The 24,001-nt window shown below is 46.1% G+C and overlaps 1 protein-coding gene across 1 annotated transcript in view; it reads right to left on the reverse strand.

Annotated features, from left to right (window-relative positions):
• The window catches only part of LOC120986500 (venom factor-like), a 174,083-nt gene that overhangs the window by 17,089 nt on the left and 132,993 nt on the right, over nucleotides 1-24,001 (reverse strand). Inside the window, exon 36 of the mRNA XM_040415122.1 lies at nucleotides 10,382-10,487. Coding sequence (XP_040271056.1) covers nucleotides 10,382-10,487 — 106 coding nt within the window. The remainder of the gene's footprint in view (nucleotides 1-10,381; nucleotides 10,488-24,001) is intronic.

The following is a 24,001-nucleotide window of genomic DNA, read 5'->3' on the forward strand; positions in this document are numbered from 1 at the left end:
ACAGTTGGCGCCCGGACCCAGACCCAGGACACCTTCCTACAGGACTGGTCGGGTTCCCTGATGTACGCCTTTCTGCCGTTTGCCATGATTCCGTGGGTCCTGAGTCAAGTTCGCCAGCAATTGGCCAATCTCGTTGTGGTGGTCCCCTTTTGGGGCACCCAATCCTGGTTTCTCCAATTGCTAGAGCTGACAGTCGACACACCCTTTCTCCTGACATACTTTCTGGATCTATTACGAGGACTGTCAGGGCTAGAGCATCTTCTCATACTGGACGGCTCTCTACGGCTCCTAGCATGCAGGATTTCGGGAACTCCTGATTTCGGAGACGACTCAAAGTCTTTTGGAGGACGCATGGGCTCTCGGTACAAGAAGATCTTATAGAGCAGCCTGGAGATCTTGGTCTAGCTGCTGCCTGGCTCGGGACTTGGATCTTTTTTCGGCACCTGTAGTGGAGATTTTGCAGTTCCTTACTTCTTTGTTCGAAAGGGCAAGGCGTACCGTACAATTAACTTGTTCAGGTCTGCTATTTCATCCGCTCACCAGGGTCTCGACAGGCGTGCGGCGGGCCGGCACCCCCTGCTGTGCCGTCTATTCCATGAGGCCTCGGTTCTCCATGACCTGGCATGTGTCTTGCGTTTTGATCCTCTTCTCTACCTGGCCGTCCAACCCGGATCTCTCCTTGCGCCAGTTGTCGGCCAAGTTAGTTACACTCCTGTGTCTCATCTCTTTTAAGAGAGTATCCGATGTCCGGGCCCTGGACTACGATGCCCGCTCTTTTACTCCAGAGGGCGTTACTTTCAATATTACTCGCCGCACCAAGACTCACATCTGCTCAGTGCATTATCCCGCGTTCCCTTCGACCCCAGCGCTCTGTCCGGTGGTCTGCCTCAAGGAGTATGAGGCTCGTACGTTGGTGCATCGCTCTCCCGCTTCTCCCCAGCTCTTTCGTTCTGTCGGCCCTTCACCCCTGTCACCAGCACTACATTGGCTCGATGGGTTAAGTTGGTGATGTCCTTAGCGGGAGTGGACACGTCAGTCTTTACGGCTCACTCCACCAGAGGAGCGGCGGCTACTTCTATGGCAGTAGCAGGTGCGAAACTGGAAGACGTCATGAGGTTGGTGGACTGGTCTAGAGTATCCACCTTCAGGGAATTCTACTTTCGACCACCACAACATGCATTCTCGTCTGTTATGGGTCGGCTTTAAACACGCAATAGGAGCCTCCGTGTCTTGAAATAAAATTGCATGATTTTCCTAGTCTATGATGTAAAGTCATGATTTTATGAAAGACACTGAGACGAGTATTGCCCCACCCTTCTGCCCGCCCTTTGTAGTCCTTTTTTGCTTCATATGTGATTTTCTCTTGCCTTGACTAGTTGCATTGCTAATGATCTTTTTCCTGAGGGAAGTTCGGCATTTTTTAGGTGTAATTCCGCAATTTCTGTATTTTCTTGTTTTTCAGGGTAATTCATCAAGATAGTTAGGAGCTTAACAGAGTGACTCCAGTGCAGAGTTCGCCATGGGGGTGTTTCCAGTTCCGAAGAGTTAAGCAGTTCGGGCCACATCTGTTGAAGGTTGAAGAGGAATGTTCCGAGTTCCTGTTATTGAGTTGGTGGCACCCCGCCAAGAAAGAGGAAGGACTTAAGGATGTTGGGTCTATTATACTGGGACAGGGTGGGGAGGGGCCAGTTGCTATGGTTACTATTTCTTATGTCATGTTCTTTGCTGCTATTGATGGACAGTAAAGAAAGGGTTAAAGCAATACTCGCCTCCGTGTCTTTCATAAAATCATGACTTTATGTCATAGACTAGGTTTTAAGGAACAGCCTTGGGCCTAACAAAGGTACTCAGGGCTAACCTGTGCTATCACCTATAAAAAGATGCCTGTGCATTTTGCATAAACACACAGGCAGTAAAAATACTTAATATTTTTTAAAGATTATGGAGGAGATTTATCAAAACTGAAGTAAAGGAAAACTGGCTTAGTTATCCATAGCAACTAGAGTTGCTTGAAGAGTGGGCAGAACAGTGCGCATGCCCGGGCCCGGCAGTGATGCGCGAACAGCCTACAGGGTAATATGATGTCACAGAGCCACAGGGCTGGCCTGAGCTTATTAAGGCGCGGAGTTAGGCGCGAGTGAGGCGGAGGAAATTGGGCACTTTCAGAAAACTCTCCGCCCCTGGGCACTTGCAACCGGTCATTGGCATATGATAAAAACGACTTTTTGGGCGATTTGAAGCATCTGAAGAACTAACCACGGGTAACATCTGTGTCATGTCTTTGTGCCCCACTAAACAATGTCACCTGTTTGGAACCGGTCAGGTAGGTGACAGACTCCCTTTAAATATTTTGAACCCCAGTCTCTGTGCAGCCTTGAGTTTTTCTAGCAACAGGCTCTGAATTTTCACTCTGTTCAGTCAGGCAGCTCAGCTGACAACTCCTTATCTCTGATCTCTGACCTCCTTAACACTCATTATATCTCAATTATTATCTTATTGATATAAATGTGACTTAACCCTTTCTACCCCGGGCTATTTTTTACCTTCCTTCCCAGGCCATTTTTTTGCAAGTCCGACATGTGTCACTTTATGTGGTGTTAACTTTGGAACACTTTTACTTATCCAAGCCATTCTGAGAATGTTTTCTCATAAAACATTATTCATTCACAAATTTAAGTCAGTATATTTTTCTATTATTTATTTAAAAAAAAGAATTTACCAAAAATTTTGAAAAATTCACAATTTTCTAAATTTTAATTTCTCTACTTTTAAGACAGATAGTAATGCCTCACAACATAGTTTTTATTAATCATTCCCCATATGTCTGCTTTATGTTGGAATCATTTTGTAAATGTCATTTTATTTTTTTAGTACGTTAGAAGGCTTAGAAGTTTAGAAGCCATTTTTCAAATTTTCAACAAAATTTCCAATACCATTTTTTTAAGCACCAATTCAATTATAAAGTGATTTTGAGGGGCTTACGTAATAGAAACCACCCATAAATGCCCCATTTTAGAAACTACACCCCTCAAATTATTCAAAACTGATGTTACAAACTTTGTTAACTCTTTAGGTGTTCCACAAGAATTAAAGGAAAATGGAGGCAAAATTTCATTTTTTAAGCAGATTATAGAAATACCCCATATGTGGTGGTAAACGGCTCTATGGGCACCTGGCAGTGGTCAGAAGGAAATTAGCGCCATATGTATTTTGGAGGCAGATTTTGCTAGAATGGTTTTTGGGCACCATTTTGTATTTGAAGAGACCCTGACGTACCCCTACAGTGGAAACCCTGAAAAAGTAACCTAATTTTGGAAATGACACCCTTTAAAGAATATATTAAGGGGGGTACTGAGCACTTTGACCCCCTAAGCGGTTTACAGAATTTGAAAACACTTGGCTGTGAAAATGAAAAGTTTGATTTCTTCCAATAAAATGTTGTTTTAGCCCCACATTTTTAATTTTCACAAGGGGTAACAGGAGAAAAAGCACCCAAAATGTGCTGAATACGGCAACACCCCATATGTGGTCGTAAACTGCTGTGGGGGCACATGGCAGGACTCAGAATGGAAGGAGCGACATATGGCTTTTGCAGCTCAGATTTGGATGGATTGATTTATGGGCGCCATTGATCTTTATTTTTTGAGTGATTGTCTTATGTGGGGGCTCTTTTTTTGCGGGATGAGGTGACCTTTTCATTGGTACTATTTTAGGGTACATAAGACTTTTTTTTGGTATTACACTTTTTGTCAGGTAAGGTGAAAAAAAGACTGTTTTGGAGTAGTTTTAAAAAAAATTATTCACAGTAATCACCTAAGGGGGCATATAATGTGATATTTTTATAGATCAGATTGTTATGGATGCGGAGATAACCAATGGGCCATATTTCTCATTACTCTGACAGCTCACTCCACTTTCACATATGGCTAAGGCCTCTTTCACACTTGCGTTGTTGGGATCCGACATGCACTTCCGTTGCCGGAGGTGCCAGCCGGATCCGGAAAAACGCAAGTGTACTGAAAGCATTTGAAGACGGAACCGTCTTCCAAATGCTTTCAGTGTTACTATGGCACCCAGGACGCTATTAAGGTCCTGGTTGCCATAGTAGTAGTGGGGAGCGGGGGAGCAGTATACTTACAGTCCGTGCGGCTCCCGGGGCGCTCCAGAATGACGTCAGAGCGCCCCATGCGCATGGATGACGTGTCCATGTGATCACATGATCCATGAGCTTGGGGCGCCCTGACGTCACTCTGGAGCGCCCGGGGAGCCACACGGACGGTAAGTACACTGCTCCCCCGCTCCCCACTACACTTACCATGGCTGTCAGGACTTTAGCGTCCCGGCAGCCATGGTAACCACTCTGAAAAAGCTAAATGTCGGCTCCGGCAATGCGCCGAAACGACGTTTAGCTTAAGGCCGGATCCGGATCAATGCCTTCCAATGGGCATTAATTCCGGATCCGGCCTTGCGGCAAGTGTTCCGGATTTTTGGCCGGAGCAAAAAGCGCAGCATGCTGCGGTATTTTCTCCGGCCAACAAACGTTCCGTACCGGAACTGAAGACATCCTGATGCATCCTGAACGGATTACTCTCCATTCAGAATGCATTAGGATAATCCTGATCAGGATTCTTCCGGCATAGAGCCCCGACGACGGAACTCTATGCCGGAAGACAAGAACGCAGGTGTGAAAGAGCCCTAAAGTCAGTTTTAGCTAAGTCAGATTTATGATCGGCCCTTTAAGACTGTGATAAATGTGGTTTGACGATAGCAGTTTATCCGTCAGTAAGCGGCTTTACAACAGCTGCACGTCTTTACGAAAAAGTCTCATGTTATTTTAAAAAGTCGCATAGGATAAGCATGATCCGCACTGGAGGGATTTTGCGCATTTTTATGTGACTTTTTTTTTACTTTTTAAATTGTCGCAATAGTAAATCTGTCTAGAGATTAATTTACATAAGAAAACACACCCTCTTTCAGAAAACTGGCGAGCATAGCGCAGAGCCAATAAAAGTCGCAAATTTTTGCGCAGTATAAGCAATTGCGCAAAAATTTGTGACTTTTTCACTCCATTATTCTGACTTTAGCTAATGATAAATCTGGCCCATATGTATATTATTTTTATTTTTGTTAAGTTTTACATAGTAAATGCATTTTTGAACAGAATTAAATCTTGTTTTGTGTTGCCATTTTCTGACTAGCCTTTTTTTATTTTTCTGACGATTGTCTTAGGTAGGGTCTCATTTTTTCATTTTTTGTGGGATGAGATGGTGGTTTGAATGATACAATTTTGGGGTACATAAGACTTTTTGATCGCTTGGTATTACACTTTTTGTGAGGCAAGGTGTCAAAAAATGGCTGTTTAAGCATAGTTTTTAAAAAATGAGAGGGGGCATCTCATGTGATATTTTTATAGATATACAGTACAGACCAAAAGTTTGGACACACCTTCTCATTCAAAGAGTTTTCTTTATTCTCATGACTATGAAAATTGTAGATTCACACTGAAGGCATCAAAACTATGAATTATCACATGTGGAATTATATACATAACAAACAAGTGTGAAACAACTGAAAATATGTCATATTCTAGGTTCTTCAAAGTAGCCACCTTTTGCTTTGATTACTGCTTTGCACACTCTTGGCATTCTCTTGATGAGCTTCAAGAGGTAGTCCCCTGAAATGGTTTTCACTTCACAGGTGTGCCCTGTCAGGTTTAATAAGTGGGATTTTTTGCCTTATAAATAGGGTTGGGACCATCAGTTGCGTTGAGGAGAAGTCAGGTGGATACACAGCTGATAGTCCTACTGAATAGACTGTTAGAATTTGTATTATGGCAAGAAAAAAGCAGCTAAGTAAAGAAAAACGAGTGGCCATCATTACTTTAAGAATTGGCAAAACTTTGAAAGTAAGGGCTATTTGACCATTAAGGAGAGTGATGGGGTGCTGCGCCAGATGACCTGGCCTCCACAGTCACCGGACCTGAACCCAATCGAGATGGTTTGGGGTGAGCTGGACCGCAGAGTGAAGGCAAAAGGGCCAACAAGTGCTAAGCATCTCTGGGAACTCCTTCAAGACTGTTGGAAGACCATTTCAGGGGACTACCTCTTGAAGCTCATCAAGAGAATGCCAAGAGTGTACAAAGCAGTAATCAAAGCAAAAGGTGGCTACTTTGAAGAACCTAGAATATGACATATTTTCAGTTGTTTCACACTTGTTTGTTATGTATATAATTCCACATGTGTTAATTCATAGTTTTGATGCCTTCATAGTCATGAAAATAAAGAAAACTCTTTGAATGAGAAGGTGTGTCCAAACTTTTGGTCTGTACTGTAGGTTGTTACGGACGTGACGATACCTGATATGTCTATAATTGTAATTTTTTTGTTAAGTTTTACACAGTAATTGCATTTTTGAACAGAATTAACCTCTTAAGGACCCTGCCGTTTTTCACCTTAAAGGGACACTGACAGGCCAAATCAGCATATTTAGTTATATATATGACATTACAGGTCTTATACAGTCTATTAAAAGCATCTAAGTATCCCCCCTGTCCACCTTATAAATACCGAAAAATAAAGTTTTATAACCTGCCTGTCTCGTCACCAATCTGCCAAGGGGCGGCGTTTCATCTCAAAATGCGCCCAGCCAGCCGCTCCTAACTGCCGTTCTGAAGCCCCGCCCAGCTCATCAATATTCACTTCGCTGGGTGGCGGCTATAACTCTCCACAGTCACGATCCTGCGCATGGGCAATTGAATCCTCCTGGCATCGTTCATGTCTAATCTTCTGCGCCTGCGCCCCGCCGTGGTTACATCGCTTTCGCGTACACACCCAGCCTGCGTCTTCGAGGCCGCTGCAGCCTCTGCCTCATCTGCCAATTGCCCATGTGCAGCATCGTGACTGTGGAGAGTTGTAGCCGCTGCCCAGCGAAGTGAATATTGATGAGCTGGGCGGGGCTTCAGAACGGCAGTTGGGAGCGGCTGGCTGGGCGCATTTTGAGATGAAAAGCCGCCCCTTGGGCATATTGGTGACGAGACAGGCAGGTTATAAAACTTTATTTTTCGGTATTTATAAGGTGGACAGGGGGGATACTTAGATGCTTTTAATAGACTGTATTAGACCTGTAATGTCATATATATAACTAAATATGCTGATTTGGCCTGTCAGTGTCCCTTTAAGGACTAGGCCATTTTTTGCAAATCTGACATGTGTCAATTTATGTGGTAATAACTTTAAAACACTTTTATTTATCCAGTCCATTCTGAGATTGTTTTCTCGTCACATATTGTACTTCATGACAGTGTTAAAATTGAGACAAAAAATTTCTTTTTTATTTATAAAAAATACCAAATTTACCAAAAATTTTGAAAAATGTGCAAATTTCCAAATTTCTATTTTTCTACTTTTATAATAGATAGCATTAACTCCAAAAATAATTATTACTTTACATTCCCCATATGTCTACTTCATGTTTGGATCATTTAGTGAATGCCATTTTATTTTTTGGGGACATTAGAAGGCTTAGAAGTTTAGAAGCAAATCTTGAAATTTTTCAGTTCAGGTCTGAAGTCACTTTGTGAGGATTACATAATAGAAACCATCCAAAAATGACCCCATTTCAAGGTATTCAAAACTGAATTTTTAAACATTGTTAAACCTTTAGGTGTTACACAAGAATTAATGGAAAATGGAGATGAAATATCAGAATTTCACTTTTTTTGGCAGATTTTCCATTTTAATCTATCTTTTTTCGCTAACCAAAAAAGGGTAAACAGCCAAACAAAACTTAATATTCCGTAATATTCAGTAGTTTACAGAAACACCCCCATATGTTGTCATAAATTGCTGTACGGGCACATGGCAGGACGCAGAAGAAAAGGAGCACCATATGGTTTTTGGAGGGCAGATTTCACTGGGATAATTTTAAGCTGCCATGTCACATTTGAAAACCCCCTGATGCACCCCTAAACTATAAACTCCAAAAAAGTGACCCCATTTTGGAAACTACGGGATAAGGTGGCAGTTTTTTTCATACTATTTTAGGTTACATATTATTTATGGTTGCTCTATATTACACTTTTTGTAAGGCAAAGTAACACCGTTTTTATTTTTTGTTATTTACAATGTTCATCTGTGCTATTTTTATAGAGCAGGTTGTTACGGATGCGATAATACCAAATATGACTGAGTTTTACATAATAAAGCATTTTTGAAAAAAAAAGATTTTTTAGTATCTCCATATTCTGAAAGCCATATATTTTTTTTTTGGGGGGAGCGACTGTCTTATGTAGGGTCTCATTCTTTTCATATGAGATGACGGTTTGACTGGTACTATTTTAGGGTGCATATGACTTTTTTATCGCTTGGTATTACGCTTTCTGTGCTGTAAGGTGACCAAAAATTGCTTTTTTGACACACTTTTTATTTTTTTTACAGTGTTCACCTGAGGGGTTAGTTCATGTGATATTTTTATACAGCAGGTTATTATGGACGCAACAATACCTAATATGTCTACTTTTTTACTTTTTTTCATTTATTTAAGTTTTACACAACAATATCATTTTTTAAGCAAAGAAAATATGTTTTAGTGTCTCCATAGTCTGAGAGCCATAGTTTATTTTTATTTTTCGTAGATTGTCTTAGGTAAGAGTATCATTCTTGCGGGACGAGATGACGGTTTGATTGGCACTATTTTGGGGTGCATATGACTTTTTGATCGCTTGCTATTACACTTTTTGTGATGTAAGGTGACAGAAATTAGCTTTTTTTTCAATTTTATTTACGGTGTTCCATCTGAGGGGTTAGATCATGTGGTATTTTTCTATCTAGAGCAGGCTGTTACAGATGAGGCAATACCTAATATGTATACTTTTTTTATTTATATAAGTTCTATACAATAACAGCGTTTTAAAAAAAGAAAAAAATCATGTTTTAGGGTCTCCATAGTCCAGAGCCATAGTTTATTTTAATTTTTTGGGCGATTGTCTTAGGTAGGAGCTAATTTTTTGTGGGATGAGATGATGGTTAAATTGGTACTATTTTTGGGGGTATACGCCTTTTTGATTGCTTGGTGTTGCACTTTTAGTGATGTAAGGTGACAAAAAATGGTTTATTTAGCACAGTTTTTATTTAATTTTTTTTACGTTCACCTGAGGGGTTAGGCCATGTGATATTTTCATAGAGCCGGTCGATACAGACGCTTTTGGGAAACTGACTTTTTTTTTTACTTGAAACGTATAATTTTTATTTAAAAATTTTTTTGGAAAACATTTTTTTTTTTACTTTTTTTTGTCCCACTCTGGGACTTCAACTTTTGTGGGTCTGATCCCCTTTACAATGCATTACAATACTTCTGTATTGTAATGTATTGGCTTTAAGTGTATTACTCAATGTAATACTGTGAGATCCAGGCAAGCAGTCTGTAAGTGAATTACTTTGAGTAATACACTTACAGCCAATGCTATGGCTGTCATAGACACCAAATTACCAAAGTGTGCATAGCCTTTAAATTTTAAGAACCAAAAAAGATACAAAATAAGTTGAAATGGGCTTTTCCAGGAATTTGATATTGATTCATCAATATTGGATCAGTGGGTGTCAACTGGAACACCTGGAAACTTCACCAATCAGCTGTTTTGGGCAGCCGCTGGTGCTGGAAGCTATGGAATGAATGAAAAGCTCTGTTGCCTGTGTATTGCCAATGCTGGCATATTGGAAATCAGCTGCCACTGATACTATTTATCTAAGTACCAGAGACCCCATGGATAATCTACTAGGGATGGACATATTAGAGACACCCACAAACCTTCAGGTATTGTCTGTATAGACAGTACAGCAGGCTGTGTGTGCATTATGGCAGATGCAATAAAGTAGGAGTTAATGGGGAGAAAAGTGTTAATAGACCGTACAGTCTCCAGGACTATGCCACCATCTAACGAGACCAGCGAGTAGCAAAGGAGCTTCATATACAGTTGTATCTGTGTGTACAATGTATAATGTATTATCTAGGCCTCCAGAATACAGTCCAGTTGTGATTTGTCATTACACTCCCTGCCCTCTAATAATGAAATGACTCTGCCGATCATGTCCCAGTCTACACAGCAGAAATGTGAGCTACAGGAAACAGAAAGTTTTCCATTTCCATTTTCTGTACAATGTTATTTAGCGTTTTTGAGATCATTACTAATTTTCTAACCTGTTTTTTCATGTTTGAACTATTTGTAGCTATTGGGGCCATACAGCTTCTAATATTTCATCCGATTACAGTACATACTGTAGAAGGTTGGGTTGCAGTATAAATGGTGTGTTGCTTTTTACATCAGTCTATAGCGATCTGAGGACTAAAGGTTTTCCATTTCAGTTTCCCAAGTCTATAAAGTTACCTGGTGAATAATAGTCATAGATTGTGATGGATCCAGGTTGGACAAGTCCCACATTTAAATATCTGTTAAGTTTAACCTTCAGACATTGTTCCTCACTGTGCGAGACCTGCCGGGATAAAAAATACATAAAAAAAAAAAAAGTTGAAGATCATAGTCCATGTGGAAATGGATTCCTCCAACATTATGACAACCTCAATTACAGCGTGAAAATATAACAGAAATGTAGATTACTGCAGCCTTCTTCCCAAAGAAAGAAAGAAAGCCATGCCAAGCTAATATCAAGTTAATATTTGCCATATAGTTCCTCACACCCCTGCAAACCCAGACCTCAACTTTTGCTCTTGGCCAGCACTTGGGGTGGAAGCCAGAGCAAAACTGGCACTTCTCCAGCTTCGGCTGTGGGGTGGCCATTAGCCCTGGTCCCATGTAGGAGCCTTCTAGTCCAGAGGGACCAGGATTGGTTTATGGGCGGCCCCTTCTGTTATGATGAGGGTCTCTGATGCACCATGACCTATGGCACGTTTTTGATGCAGAAAGCACGTACCTCGGTCTTTCATAAAAAAAATGTGTCCAGAGTGTCAATGTGGTGTGTTCAGTACCCTAGCATAGGGTAGTTGCAAACTGTTCTTTTAATGTAATGTTATTTAATATGTCTTGTAATGTACCAGCATATCTCAGTATGGATTGGTCACAGGTTAATAATCCTTACTTTCCCCTGTAGGAAGTTAGGTGTTAATCTTAGTAGTAGTTCAGTCATAGTGGATTTGCTGAGGAAGTGAGAGAACCTACATGTGCTCAATCCTTAGAGTAATAGGCCTGAGTTCTAGAGAAAAATTGTCTCTGAGGATGTTTGCATCAAGTAAGCTATTTCTACTTTATAGTGCTCCAGAAAGAAAGAGAAAGGAAAGATCTAAAAGGGCCAGAATCTGCATGGTTGGACATTGGAGTCAGTCAATAAAATTGAAATTAAAAAAAAAGTTATGGCTTTTGGAATATGGGGAGAAAATAATGAAAATCAAAAATTGTAAATGGACTTTTTCTTGAAAGGATTAATAAAGATCAATTGAAAAAATGTTTGTTTTTTTTAGCCCAAAATGAGTACAATGAATCATAATAAATTGCCCCAAAAGTGTGCATATTAAGTAGCAAAAATGATACAAAAATGTTTGAAAAATTACACAAGGTATTTGCTGTTTAAGGCTGATGAAGACTTTACTGCAGTGAGAGGGACATTGCTTATACACCCTTCACACTTAGACATGACCTGGCCAGTTGTATCTTAGTCAGGTACCCCTCATCTGGAAATTACAGCCACCATTGCAAGAGTCATATTGCCAGCCTTAGATTCTGCAAAGAGAGGGACTTTGGAGAGATATAGGGGAGTACTACAACCCCCATCCTCACCTATATCCACACGTTGCTATCTCAAAAGATTTGCAATGTCAATTGTTTGGAACGGCACCTACATCTCCTGACTTGCACCCTTACAACACTCATAACACCAAGGGCACCCCAACTACCATCAGGCAGGAGCCCCAATATCAGGCTATGCCTAGACAGAAGAAAGGGTATGCCCCGATTGCAAATATTGATAATAATTTGAGTCCAGCTGTTCCCTGCTCTGATGAGTCCTGTATATATGGTTGGGCGTGACCTGTGTTTCGTCATTTAGGGCCTTTGAAATTGCCTTCTAGCTACTCAAACCTCAGCAACCCAAGATACTGTCAGACAGGGCTGGCGTCATAAAAAAGAGTCATGGATCTAGCTATACTCAAATCCTCCACAGTGATATCAGAGAATGGAGGATAGATATAGTCAGAGAAAGTTGATAATTACAGATGCAACAAGAGGACGTAAAGACTTTTTGCCCAGTTGGCACACTTTGAGATGGGGTGCATCATTAGACTAAGAGAAGCAAGATGGTCATTTTGACGAATTGTCTGTCATCTAGGCCATTCAGACCTAGCTTTTAGGAGGGGTTGGGAGCAAGGACACATGGTTAACAGTCTCCAGATAACCCTGACAGACAACTTAAAGAGAGAATTATTTGCTCCACTGACAAGAAAAAGCTCCCACAATTTTTTGTCCACCGTCCAGACACAGGTGGCCCCTTCATTGCACACCCTGGTCTCTGCCCTGACTATTTCCAGGTGATTGCATCACTTCCTTGGCTTATCCATTTGCCAGATGGACAGGCCAACATTTATAGGACCAGATGCGGCTCCAGTTTCAGAAACCTATGTGTGCGCAGGATCTACGTGCAGGATATACAGGCGCAGCTGCAACATATGTAGGCAAATGTGCCACGGGATACCATACGGAACCTGTATGCCTCCATGCCCAACCATATCTCATTTTCTATCCATGCTAGTGTCCTGTTGAGCCACCTTTCAATTGTAGTGTTTCCCAATAAACTTCTCCTTTCGCTCTACCATTGTAATTAAAGATGAGCGAATTTCTCAAAAATAAGATTTGGCTGGTTTGTTGAATTTTCCGAAAAGATTTGATTCAATACGAATTTATTTGGGGTGAATTGCATTAAAAAACAGCTATTTCCTGGCTGCAGATAGCCTGTATAGTAGTGTAGAACACTGTGCCTTGCAATAACACGCATAGGGAGTCTGCTGTGGTAGTGAAACAATAATGTGAGTCAGTATGACATGCAGATGACAGGAGTCGCTTTTAGAATCAATGTACATATCACTTATTTGCGCAGTTATGGGGCCAAAACTGACCAAATAACTCAAGTGTGAACTCAACTTTATAGGTTGATATTAGCGTCAAGAAGAAGCACACTCCTTTTACACCGTCGTCAGTTGATTCCACATAGATGTCTACAGAACCTGTTCTATTAAACACTTATACAAGTAGAGCCCCCCGAAAGAGTGGAGAGGGTGTCAGCAGTAAGTTTGTGTTGACGTCACTGATTATTTTGCCCTTCCTCTGATCCGTCGGAACAATAACCCCCCAAAAAAACTGATCCTGTCTGTTGAGCATCAGCCTTCACTCAGTCAGCTTTGGTCAGTAATTCATCAGTATTGCTAAAGCCCAAAAAAAACTGGAGTGGATCCAAAACAGAGATGACACGTGAATAGAATATTTGCATGTCTTCTGTGTTTTGTACCCACTCCTGCTTTTGGCTACCAAATCATAAACAAATTCTGATGGAAGATAGGGACCATTTCATACGGGCCTTGTAGCTGCTACATAGACAGGATCTGTAGTGTGTCTCATTTCTGACAGATCAGAAGAAGGGTCAAATAAATGATGATGTCAACCAGGCCAAAAAAGGCTAAATAGTGGCCCAGTCATGGAGTGGGGAGAGTGGGAACAGCATGAGAAGTCCACAGAGTGGCCCAATGACATAGTGTTAAGGTAGCAGCAGCATGAGGAGACCACAGAGTGGTGAAGTGGCAGCAGCATGAGAAGACCACAGAGTAGTGATGTGGCAGCAGCATGAGGAGACCACAGAGTGGCCCATTGAATAGTGTTGATGTAGAATCAGCATAAGGAGACCACAGAGTGGCCCAGTGACATAGTGTTAAGGTGGCAGCAGCATGAGGAGACCACAGAGTAGCCCAGTGACATAGTGTTGAGGTAGCAGCAGCATGAGGAGACCACAGAGTTGGAGTGGCCAGTGACATAGTGTGGAGGAGGCAGCAGCATGAGGAGACCACAGAGTACTGATGTGGCAGCAGCATGAGGAGACCACAGAGTGGTGAATTTGCAGCAACATGACGAGACCACAGAGTAGTGATGTGGCAGCAGCATAAGGAGACCACAGGGCAGCGAAGTGGCAGCAGCATGAGGAGACTACAGAGTGGCCCAGTGACATAGTGTTGAGGTGGCAGCAGCATGAGGAGACCACAGAGTGATGAAGTGGCAGCAGCATGAGGAGACTACAGAATGGCCCATTGACATAGTGTTGAGGTAGGAGCAGCATAAGGAGACCACAGAGTGGCCCAGTGACATAGTGTTGAGGTAGCATCAGCAGCATGAGGAGACCACAGAGTGGCCAAGTGACATAGTGTTGAGGTAGCAGCAGCAGCATGAGGAGACCACAGAGTGGCCCAGTGACATAGTGTTGATGTGGCAGCAGCATGAGGAGACCACAGAGTGGTGAGGTCACAGCAGCATGAGGAGACCACAGAGTGAAGTGGTAGGAGCATGAGGAGACCACAGAGTGGCCCAATGACATAGTGTGGAGGTGGCATCAGCATGAGGAGACCACAGAGTAATGATGTGGCAGCAGCATGAGGAGACCACAGAGTGGCCCAGTGACATAGTGTGGAGGTGGCATCAGCATGAGGAGACCACAGAGTAGTGATGTGGCAGCAGCATGAGGAGACCACAGAGTAACCCAGTGACAGAGTGGGGAGGTGGGGGGCAATACCAGTACCAGCTGAAGATTGTGGCTGGCAGTAGAAGCACCTTGCAGCAGGTGTAGCATCAGGAGGGTGGAAGCATCAGAATAGTAGCTGAACCAGGTAGCCAGAAGAAACAGGTCTCCTTTGTCAAAGTGTTGGTATGGAACCATGGAAGATCTAGTCTGATGCATCAGGCACTGGTGTTTGAAAATCCTGGCTGATCCACGCCTGATTCATCTTCACAAACGTCAGTTTCTCCACATTTTGGGTGAACAGGAGAGTTCTCCTTTGGGTAACTATGGCTCCCGCAGCACTAAACACCCGCTCTGATGCCACACTGCTGGCTGGGCAGGAAAGCTTGTCCAGGCAAACTCTGCCAGTTGTGGCCACAAATAAAGTTTGGCTGCCCAGTAGTCCAAGGGATCTTTGATGTGGGGTGGTAGGGTGAACTCCAAGTATGCCACAACCTGCTGGATTAGGTTCTGCTCAATGTCTAGCTGCTACTGCTGGTGAGCAGTTTCTTCAGTAGGTGGGTGAAGAAAACTGCTCATCAGCGCCTCCAGACTTAAGTTGCTGATAATGGAACTGGTACTGGTACTGCTCCTGCCCCCCACCCCCCCGAGCAGCCATGGCAGTGGAACGTGAGCGCAGAGGCCCTGCGTGAGAATGGGCGATAGCGCACATAGGCAGCGGCCAACTGACTACATAGGATGTCTTGATAGTAGTTCAGTTTGTCCTCCCTCTCAGTGGGTGTGAAAAAGGCCCCCATTTTGGATCAGTAGTCATGGTCTAACATGGTGGAGAGCCAGTACTCATCCTTCTGCCGAATGGTAACAATTCGTCTGTCACTACACAAGCAAGTGAGCATGCATTGGGCTATTTGCGCAAGTGACTCGGAGGGAATCCCTGCCTCCATCTCCACTGCATACTGCCATGGTGTGTCCGGGTCCTCTGCCTTGTCTTCCTCATCGCCCTGTAGCTCCTCTGGCTGATCCTGCTCCTCCTGCTCCTTCTCTCCTGTCTCCTGGGTAGAAAAACCACCGATTTCTCTACAAATTACTTGTGCTCGAATGTCGTCCTCCTCCTCCTCCTCTAGTTCAGCCCCCAAATGGCTCATGTGGCCGTGTTGTAGTGCCATGTTTTCTGTCCCCTGGCCAGCCAGATTTTGCAGCATCTGTTCCAGGACATGAATCAGGGGAATGACGTTGTTCATCCAATATTTCTTGTGACTGACCATTAAAGTGGCCTCCTCAAAGGGTCCAAGCAAACGGCAGGTGTCAAGCATGAACTGCCACTGGCTAACATTGAAGTTACACAGGGGAGTATCTCTGTCCACCTGTATCATTAAGAAATCGTTAATGGCCTTTCTCTGTTGATATAATCTGTCCAACATATGGAGGGTGGAATTCCAATGGGTGGAAACACATATCAGCCTAAGGAGGGTGTGCTTTGCAGTGTACGAGTGGCTGAAGTGCATGCAAAGTTTCCTGGCCATTTTCCGGATGTCTTGCAGATGGGCGGAAGACTTCAGGAACAGCTTTACAATCAGATTGAACATGTGCACCATGCAGGGTGCATGGCTCAGCCCTCCTTGACGCAGCACCAACACCATGTTCTTCCCATTGTTGGTCACCATGCTTCCGATTTTGAGTTGTCGAGGAGAAAGCCAGGATTCAATTTGTTGATGAAGAACGTGGAGCATTTCCTCCCTTGTGTGACTCCGTTCGCCCAGGCAAACCAGGTGCAGAACAGCGTGACACATTTACCCAGTTGGTGGTAAAGGACATATATTGTCCTTGCCCATAGTTACCCCATAGTTACCCTGGCCACGCTTCACCTTCTGCCCACAAATTCTGCAAATGGCCATGTTCACGCCTAACAAAAATTTGCCACACCGCGTAATATGCCATTTTCCCCCAAACTCTCCACGCTGACTGCCTGCTACCGCTGCCCCCGTGAACCCCTGCACCGCTACTTTCCTGGCCGTTAGGCTCCTGCGAAGCGGGTGGTCTTCCTTGCGCACGTTTGGCTTCCGACCACCCACTGCTGCCACCCTGCTGGCTCAGCCGCTGCCTCAAGCTTGCCACCCTCTTCTCCTGATGATGATAATGATGATGATGAAGTCCCTAATTCACCTGGCTCCCAAGTGCAATCAGATACACATAATCATCATCATCATCATCTGCTACTGTCTGCACATCACTGATGTCCCCCTGCTCCACCTGCTCCTATGTGACTCTCCTTATCTCTACTTTCCCGCCTTCCGGAGGAAGCAGTGGATGTCTTCTCCAGATCTTGGCTGGGTAGTAGCTGCTGACTGTCCTCTAGTAGCTTGCCCTTGCTGAAAAGTGGAGCCGAACCTATATATAATATAATATAATACTTCTCGCGCTGCGGGAACGGAAAATGACAGAGGAAGGTTCAGGACAGGTGGGGGCACAGGGCCTGCTCCCGGGCCATGCCAACTAAGCGTTGTGTCAGAGGAATCCACCGACTCTTGGCTGGGGTGTCTGATGTCCCTTGCGACGAAGTCAAAGACCGAGTCAACCATTCAAGCACTGCTGGGTTGCTGGTCAAGACACGACCGCTTGATTACTTTGGGAGCCCAGGCTTCTCGCTCGACTTCTGCTGCCACTCCCCCCTCTGCCTGCGACAGAAACATTTTGTCCACTGCCCTTTCCCTTTGTCCACTGCCCTTTCTGTCTGACATACTGTATGATAAAATAATTAAATTAAAATAATTCCAAAAAGGCTGTAGTACAATATTACTTCACTGCTGAACAGCAATTAAGATATATATATATATATATATGTATTAAGGCATTTGCCTGGATTTGTGGGAGGGGCTGAGGTCCGCCTCCAGCCTATTTAGGGCACCCCCCTTACCTGGCTCCTGCACCGTCTGAGGTCTGAGCTTTGTGAGAGGAAGTCGCTTGTTGGAGTTCTGAGGAATTTACCTGCGAGCCGCTGATTTTCTGAGAGCTTTTTTCGTCGCCGTCTGGTTCTGGTCGTGGAGCATTGCTGTTCTTTTCCCAGCTTCTCTCGGTTCACTGTGGGTCGCGTTTGCCCGTCAAACTGTGAGTTATTTCGTACGGGTCAGCAGGGCCTCACGGTTGCCCCAGCACCGGTTCATCTCATTTCATCAAGGCACACCAATGTCACGGTTTCATGCAAGTCACCATCATTCATTTCTGTCACACCTGTTCATGCGTTCTCATTTACAATCCGCACCACCAGTTGGTCATACACACTGGCAGCATGCGGCATGGTTCCTGGTTCAAACACCCCCCCTTTTCTGTTTTCCACACGCTGCACCCATGTCACCAGCAGCTCCTTTTTCAGGCCCTCTGGCGTCTCCACAGGGCCGTCATGCCGGCCAGCAACCTGCTGATCCCAGCACATTCCCCGGTTGGTTCACCCCAAACAAACATTCATCATGCACAGCACAGTGGGCTGCTGCCGTGCACCCCCCCATTCATTTTCACTTTTTCACCGGGCTGCCGTTCGTCCCTTCCCTGTCGCCTCCTGCCTGTTGCCGCTCCTCCTGCCGCGCGGCCGATGGCGCCCGACCGCGTCCTGGGGCCTGGTCTGCGCATGCGCGGCCGGGGGTTCTGCGCATGCGCGGCATTTTCGCTGGCGCATGCGCAGTGTCCCGACGCCTCCGGACGTTTGTGTTCAACACACTGATTCTTCCCAGCCTCCACATGTCACTCCTCACTCGCAACCCCCCCCGGTCATTCATGTGCGCAGTCGTGGGGGCCAGCAGCAGTGCAACCGCACAATCTCCCCCCCCCCCCTTTCCATTCATTACCTGCACTGGGCTCACCGCGGCCGTAACTTCCCCTCACCACCTGCTGCCTGGTTGCCGCTCTCCCTGCCGCGCGGCCGGCCGCGTCCTGGGGCCTGATCTGCGCGTGCGCGGCGGGGGTTCTGCGCATGCGCGACGGCTCGTCGGCGCATGCGCGGTGTCCCGGCGGCCGTGCGCGCGGCATCTGTGTCCGGGGGGCCGCCGTCGGGCGGCAGGGGAGGCCGCGACATGCCCCTCTAGTTACACATTCCCCAGGAGCCCCATTAAAGACAGTGAAACACATCACACCCATGAAATAAACAGGGAATCATGAGCAGGCCCCTCTTGGCCAAATCGTGCATGATCTCACCATGCTGATCGCCGGAGGGGCATAGTCTTCCCATCCGCATTCAGCTACAAGTGACGGTCTGTCTCTAAAGGGGTCGTCACCTTTTCACAACCATGTCCAAAGGAAAAAAAAAAAAAAAAAAAAAAAAAAAAAAAAGATAATATATAATATATATATTTTTGCTTCATATTCAATAAACATGTGGGAATTGCGGGGGCACTGTCCAGAAATGTTCCAAAAAAAAAAAAAAAAAAAAAAGACAATATTTTGCAGGCGCACACTTTCCGCCTGCCCATGGCCACGGCACGCACTGGTCTCGTTCACATCAGGCGCAAGCTATCATTTCATGTGTAACCGCCATGATCCTCCCGGTCATACATATGTACCACAGGCATTTACGCTTTTCATCACGCTATGTCATGTTTACCCTCCCCCTTATTTTTTAGGCGGTCAACCTATACTGTTTTACACTACCGTGTATCCGGAGAATTTTTCTTGGTACCAGGTACGTTCACCTGCTCATTTACCAAAATCTTCCTTACATTTCGGATGGTCCCGTTAGGGTCAGCGTGCTGGCTTTAGGGGCACGATCATCCCACTAGGTAACCCCCCCCCTTTTCTTGGCTTCGCCGACAGTTAGTGGTCCCGCGAGGCCGACACCCCGCCTCAAACGTACGGAGGCACCTGCCCAACGCGCCACCTCGTTAGTAAGCCGCCTCGCATGTTGCATAGAGAGGGCCTCACCTGTCACTCCCTTCCCCTAGTCCTGTCTTACAGTCACCGAGAGGCCAACGCTCCTGCCGCTACCACGAGTGGCCTCATTACCCCCTCGCGCCAAATCATAGGTAGAGCCTCTCAAAGCCGCTTGGCAATTAGCAGGGCCTCATCTGTCACCATGCAAGTGTAATTTTTTCGCCATTTGGCCTAGCTAGCCAGCACGATCCTGCATGGCCTCAAATTAATCAATTTTTTTTATTGTAGTATGTCGCTGGATGGGTTGGAAAACTTCTCCCTACCTGGCACCCCTGCTAGATCTGTCACTGCCACTTCGGGAGACGATCTAGCCAGTCCAGCGTCCATCCGGTCCTGGACAATTCCTCGCATCACGGCGGAGTTGAGGAAACGGCATGTTCCCTTCCCCGCCACGGCTAGGAAAGCGGAGCTGTTCCGGCTGTTACGCGCTTCAACCGATACTAGCGATGCGGGGCAAGGACCCAGCCAGTCCGGCACCGGGGACATCCATGCCATGCTGGCCTCTCTGATGACATCCATGTCAACAATCAACGCCAGGCTGGAGAGGCTGGAAACGGTCACCACGACCCTCTCCTTGGCGGGTCCGCCACCGGCGGCATCACCGGCACCAGTCGGTTTGCCGGTGGTCACACCATCCACTAGCGTGGAGGACCGGGAAGTCAACCCGGCGCATATGATTCCTGAGCACTTGAAACGGGATATCCTGGAAGGTAAGGATATAAACCTGGCCTCCCTTCTGATTGCCTCCCAGGACGTGGTCGAAAACACGACGTACGCCTATGACGAGGTGTCAGTTGTGGTCAAGTCCAGGGATGCCCGGCTCAATAGGAAATTGACCATTCCCGAATTCGTGTTGGCCTTCGGAATCTACAGAGAGGTCATCTGTGCGGTCTACCCCAACAGAAGGGAGGAATTCGACCTCTACTTACACAAACTGGTGGATTTGGGCAACAAATACGGAGGGTCAGCGTTTTATGACTATCACAGGTCTTTTTCGGCAAAGGTGGCAGGGGCGTTCTCCCAGTACGGAGTCCGCTCCAACTGGGCGAGGATCGACACGGTCATTTTTTGTCGCCACTTCGCAGGCCTTAGGACCCCGGCCTGTGCGCACTGCTCCTCCACGGCCCACACCACCAATTTCTGCCCGAACACGTCGGTCAGACAGGGCCCCTCCCAGGCAGCTGGTCCCTCCGGGGTCCCGGAGAGACTGGCCCGGGACAAACTGGGTCGGCCGATCAAATTTCTAGGCAAATCGATGATTTGCAATAATTTCAATGAGGGGTCCTGTATTATAACGGATGTAAATTGTTACACATATGCACCAAATGTTTCCGGGCACATGCCAAGTCCATGTGTCCAAATAAAATGTTTACAAAACCGTATCTAACAACTATCAACATGCCAGTTTTTACCGCGCTCATGTCGCAACACCCCTCCAGGCATCTATCAGATTTCCTCGTTTCAGGATTGACAGAAGGATTTCACACGGGCATCCTGTATATGCCAACAGGCACCCTGGAATGTCCCAATCTTTTATCCGCTCTACACAACCCCACCGCCATTGACGCCCTCATAGCCCAAGAGGTAACAGAGGGTTTTGTGCTAGGTCCTTTCAAGACTCCCCCATTCGCCACATGGCGCACCAACCCCATTGGCATCGTCACTGGGAAATCTTCCCAGAAACAGAGGCTCATCATCGACCTATCGGCACCTCACGGGACGGGCAACCCCAGTCTCAACTCCCTCATTCCCTCGGAGGAATTCTCTCTGCAGTATACCACCATAGATCACGCCATCACGGCCATCAGTCAAGCAGGGGTGGGGGCATGGCTCAGCAAAACCGACATCGCCAACGCCTTCAAATTACTTCCGATTCACCCTACACTGTGGCACCTGCATGGCATCAAGTGGTCTGGGGATTATTATTTTTTCTCCCGATTGACCTTCGGGTCCAAAAGCAGCCCGGCCATCTTCGACGTGTTTGCGGAAGCATTATGCTGGTTGCTATTGAATATAGCAAGGTGCCCGCTGGTTTTACATTACCTTGATGACTTCCTATTGGTGGAAGAAAACACTTCCCCTCCTTCCAGCCTCAGAGCCACCATCAAGCTGTTCAAGGAACTGGGGGTCCCCCTCTCCACCAAGAAGACAGAGGGGCCGGACACGATCATCACCTTCCTGGGTATCCAGTTGGATTCAGCTTCAATGCAAGCCAGTTTGCCGTCCGGGAAGATCCAGGACATCCTCACCCACATAGACGGCTATCTTCAACTCGGCACCTGCAACCGCAGAGAACTACAGTCCCTGCTGGGCTCCCTGAACTTTGCCATGCGCATCATACCCCAGGGTCGCTCGTTTATTTCACGGCTTCTGCACCTCTTCCCCTTGTTCCTACACGACTCGCACAGATTGTCCCTGGATGCCCACGCTGCGGCGGATCTGGGAATGTGGAGGAGATTTCTGTCCACCTGGAATGGTAGGAGCTTGTTTCTCCCTCACCTGTCGGACTCTTCCCCCTCTATCTGGTCAGATGCGGCATCTACCACAGGCTTTGCGGCCATATTTGGGGACGATTGGCTGTGGGGCAGCTGGCCTCCTGAGGTCCAGGGTCTGGAAGGATTCTCCACTACCTCAGCGCTTTTTGAGATCTATCCCATCGTAGCGGCTGCCGTGGCGTGGGGTCATTTATGGGCAAATCTGGCGGTCCGCTGCTACTCGGACAACCAAGCAACCTGCCAGATTATAAATAAAGGTCGTTCTAAATCCCTCACAATCATGAGGTTCATGCGAAGACTTACTTGGCTGGCCGCCTGCAACAATTTTTTCCTGCATTGTTTCCATGTCCCAGGGGTGTGCAATTCGGCTGCTGACAATTTATCTCGCTTCAAATTTCAGGCTTTTCATCAGGATCTCCCATCAGCATCACCCACTGCCTCCAGCACCCCGTCATTTCAGCAACTCATTCTGGACTAGAGGCCATCATGCGGCATAGCCAGTCTTTGTCCCACTTTTCACTATCAGTCAATACACATAGAGCATACAACAGAGCATTCACGCTATTCAACAGATTCCTGGTAGAACACAACATCACGCACCCTTTCATCATGACGTCTGTTTTGGGATTTGCTTCTTTTTGCCACCTCAAACTAAAAATGTCATACAACACCATCAAACTGTATCTTACTGGCATTCAACATCATATGCTAATCTTGCACCCTAACTACACCAGCTTCATGGCCTCCCACCAAATCAAAACAATACTCAGAGGCATTCAGAAGACGGAACCCGCACGTCCAGCCCAAAGGCTGCCCATCAACAGTCATGTTTTCAAGACATTATCCGACCTGCTGGACGCCACGCCTTTTGATACAAATACCAACGCGGTCATCAAAACGGCTATTTACTTAGCCTTCTACGGGTTCCTGAGGCCCGGGGAATTCACTACCACCTCCACATCCCAAACCTCATCTTGTCTCCTTGTCTCCCACTTATCTAAACACCTGGATCACTACGTCCTGACCTTACCTCACTCCAAGAGTAGTCAGCGTTCACCTGTCAACATCTCATATTACCCCACGCACAACAAATGGTGTCCGGTGAGGGTGCTGGACACATACAGTCAGCTTCACAGGTTCCTACCCTCTCAACCGCTACTTCAACTTCATGGATCGGTGCTCACCACGACCACCTTCATGATCCATGTCAGATCATTTCTCACCCAACTGGGCCTTAACGCGGCCAACTACTCGGGGCACTCCTTTCGCATCGGAGCTGCATCCACGGCCTCCAGTGCCAACATCCCTGCCCATGTTATCAAGAAATTGGGACGCTGGAAGTCGTCCGCTTACGCACGATACATTCCCAATCCAGCGCAAGAGTTAAGGGTGGCTTTCCAAAGCATGTCGGGTTGAGCTGTTTACATGTTTTATTGGTTACAAATAAACTGGTTTATTTCCATTTTTGCCCTCTTCTTTCTTAGGCCTACCTCGTCCTCGGTTTCGGCACACCACAACCGACTGCATTTCTTTCCCTGCTTCCCAGGGCTCTTCTCTGTACTACCGTAAGCACCTAACACAAGTATTAAGGCATTTGCCTGGATTTGTGGGAGGGGCTGAGGTCCGCCTCCAGCCTATTTAGGGCACCCCCCTTACCTGGCTCCTGCACCGTCTGAGGTCTGAGCTTTGTCCCTCCCACCACTCCACTCATTTACAACTCATTTCTTTTATGTCTTTTCCTTGGGTGGGCCCTCTTCTTTCTTAGGCCTACCTCGTCCTCGGTTTCGGCACACCACAACCGACTGCATTTCTTTCCCTGCTTCCCAGGGCTCTTCTCTGTACTACCGTAAGCACCTAACACAAATATAT

The sequence above is a fragment of the Bufo bufo genome, chromosome 1, assembly GCF_905171765.1.
Source record: "Bufo bufo chromosome 1, aBufBuf1.1, whole genome shotgun sequence".
NCBI classification, from domain to species: domain Eukaryota; kingdom Metazoa; phylum Chordata; class Amphibia; order Anura; family Bufonidae; genus Bufo; species Bufo bufo.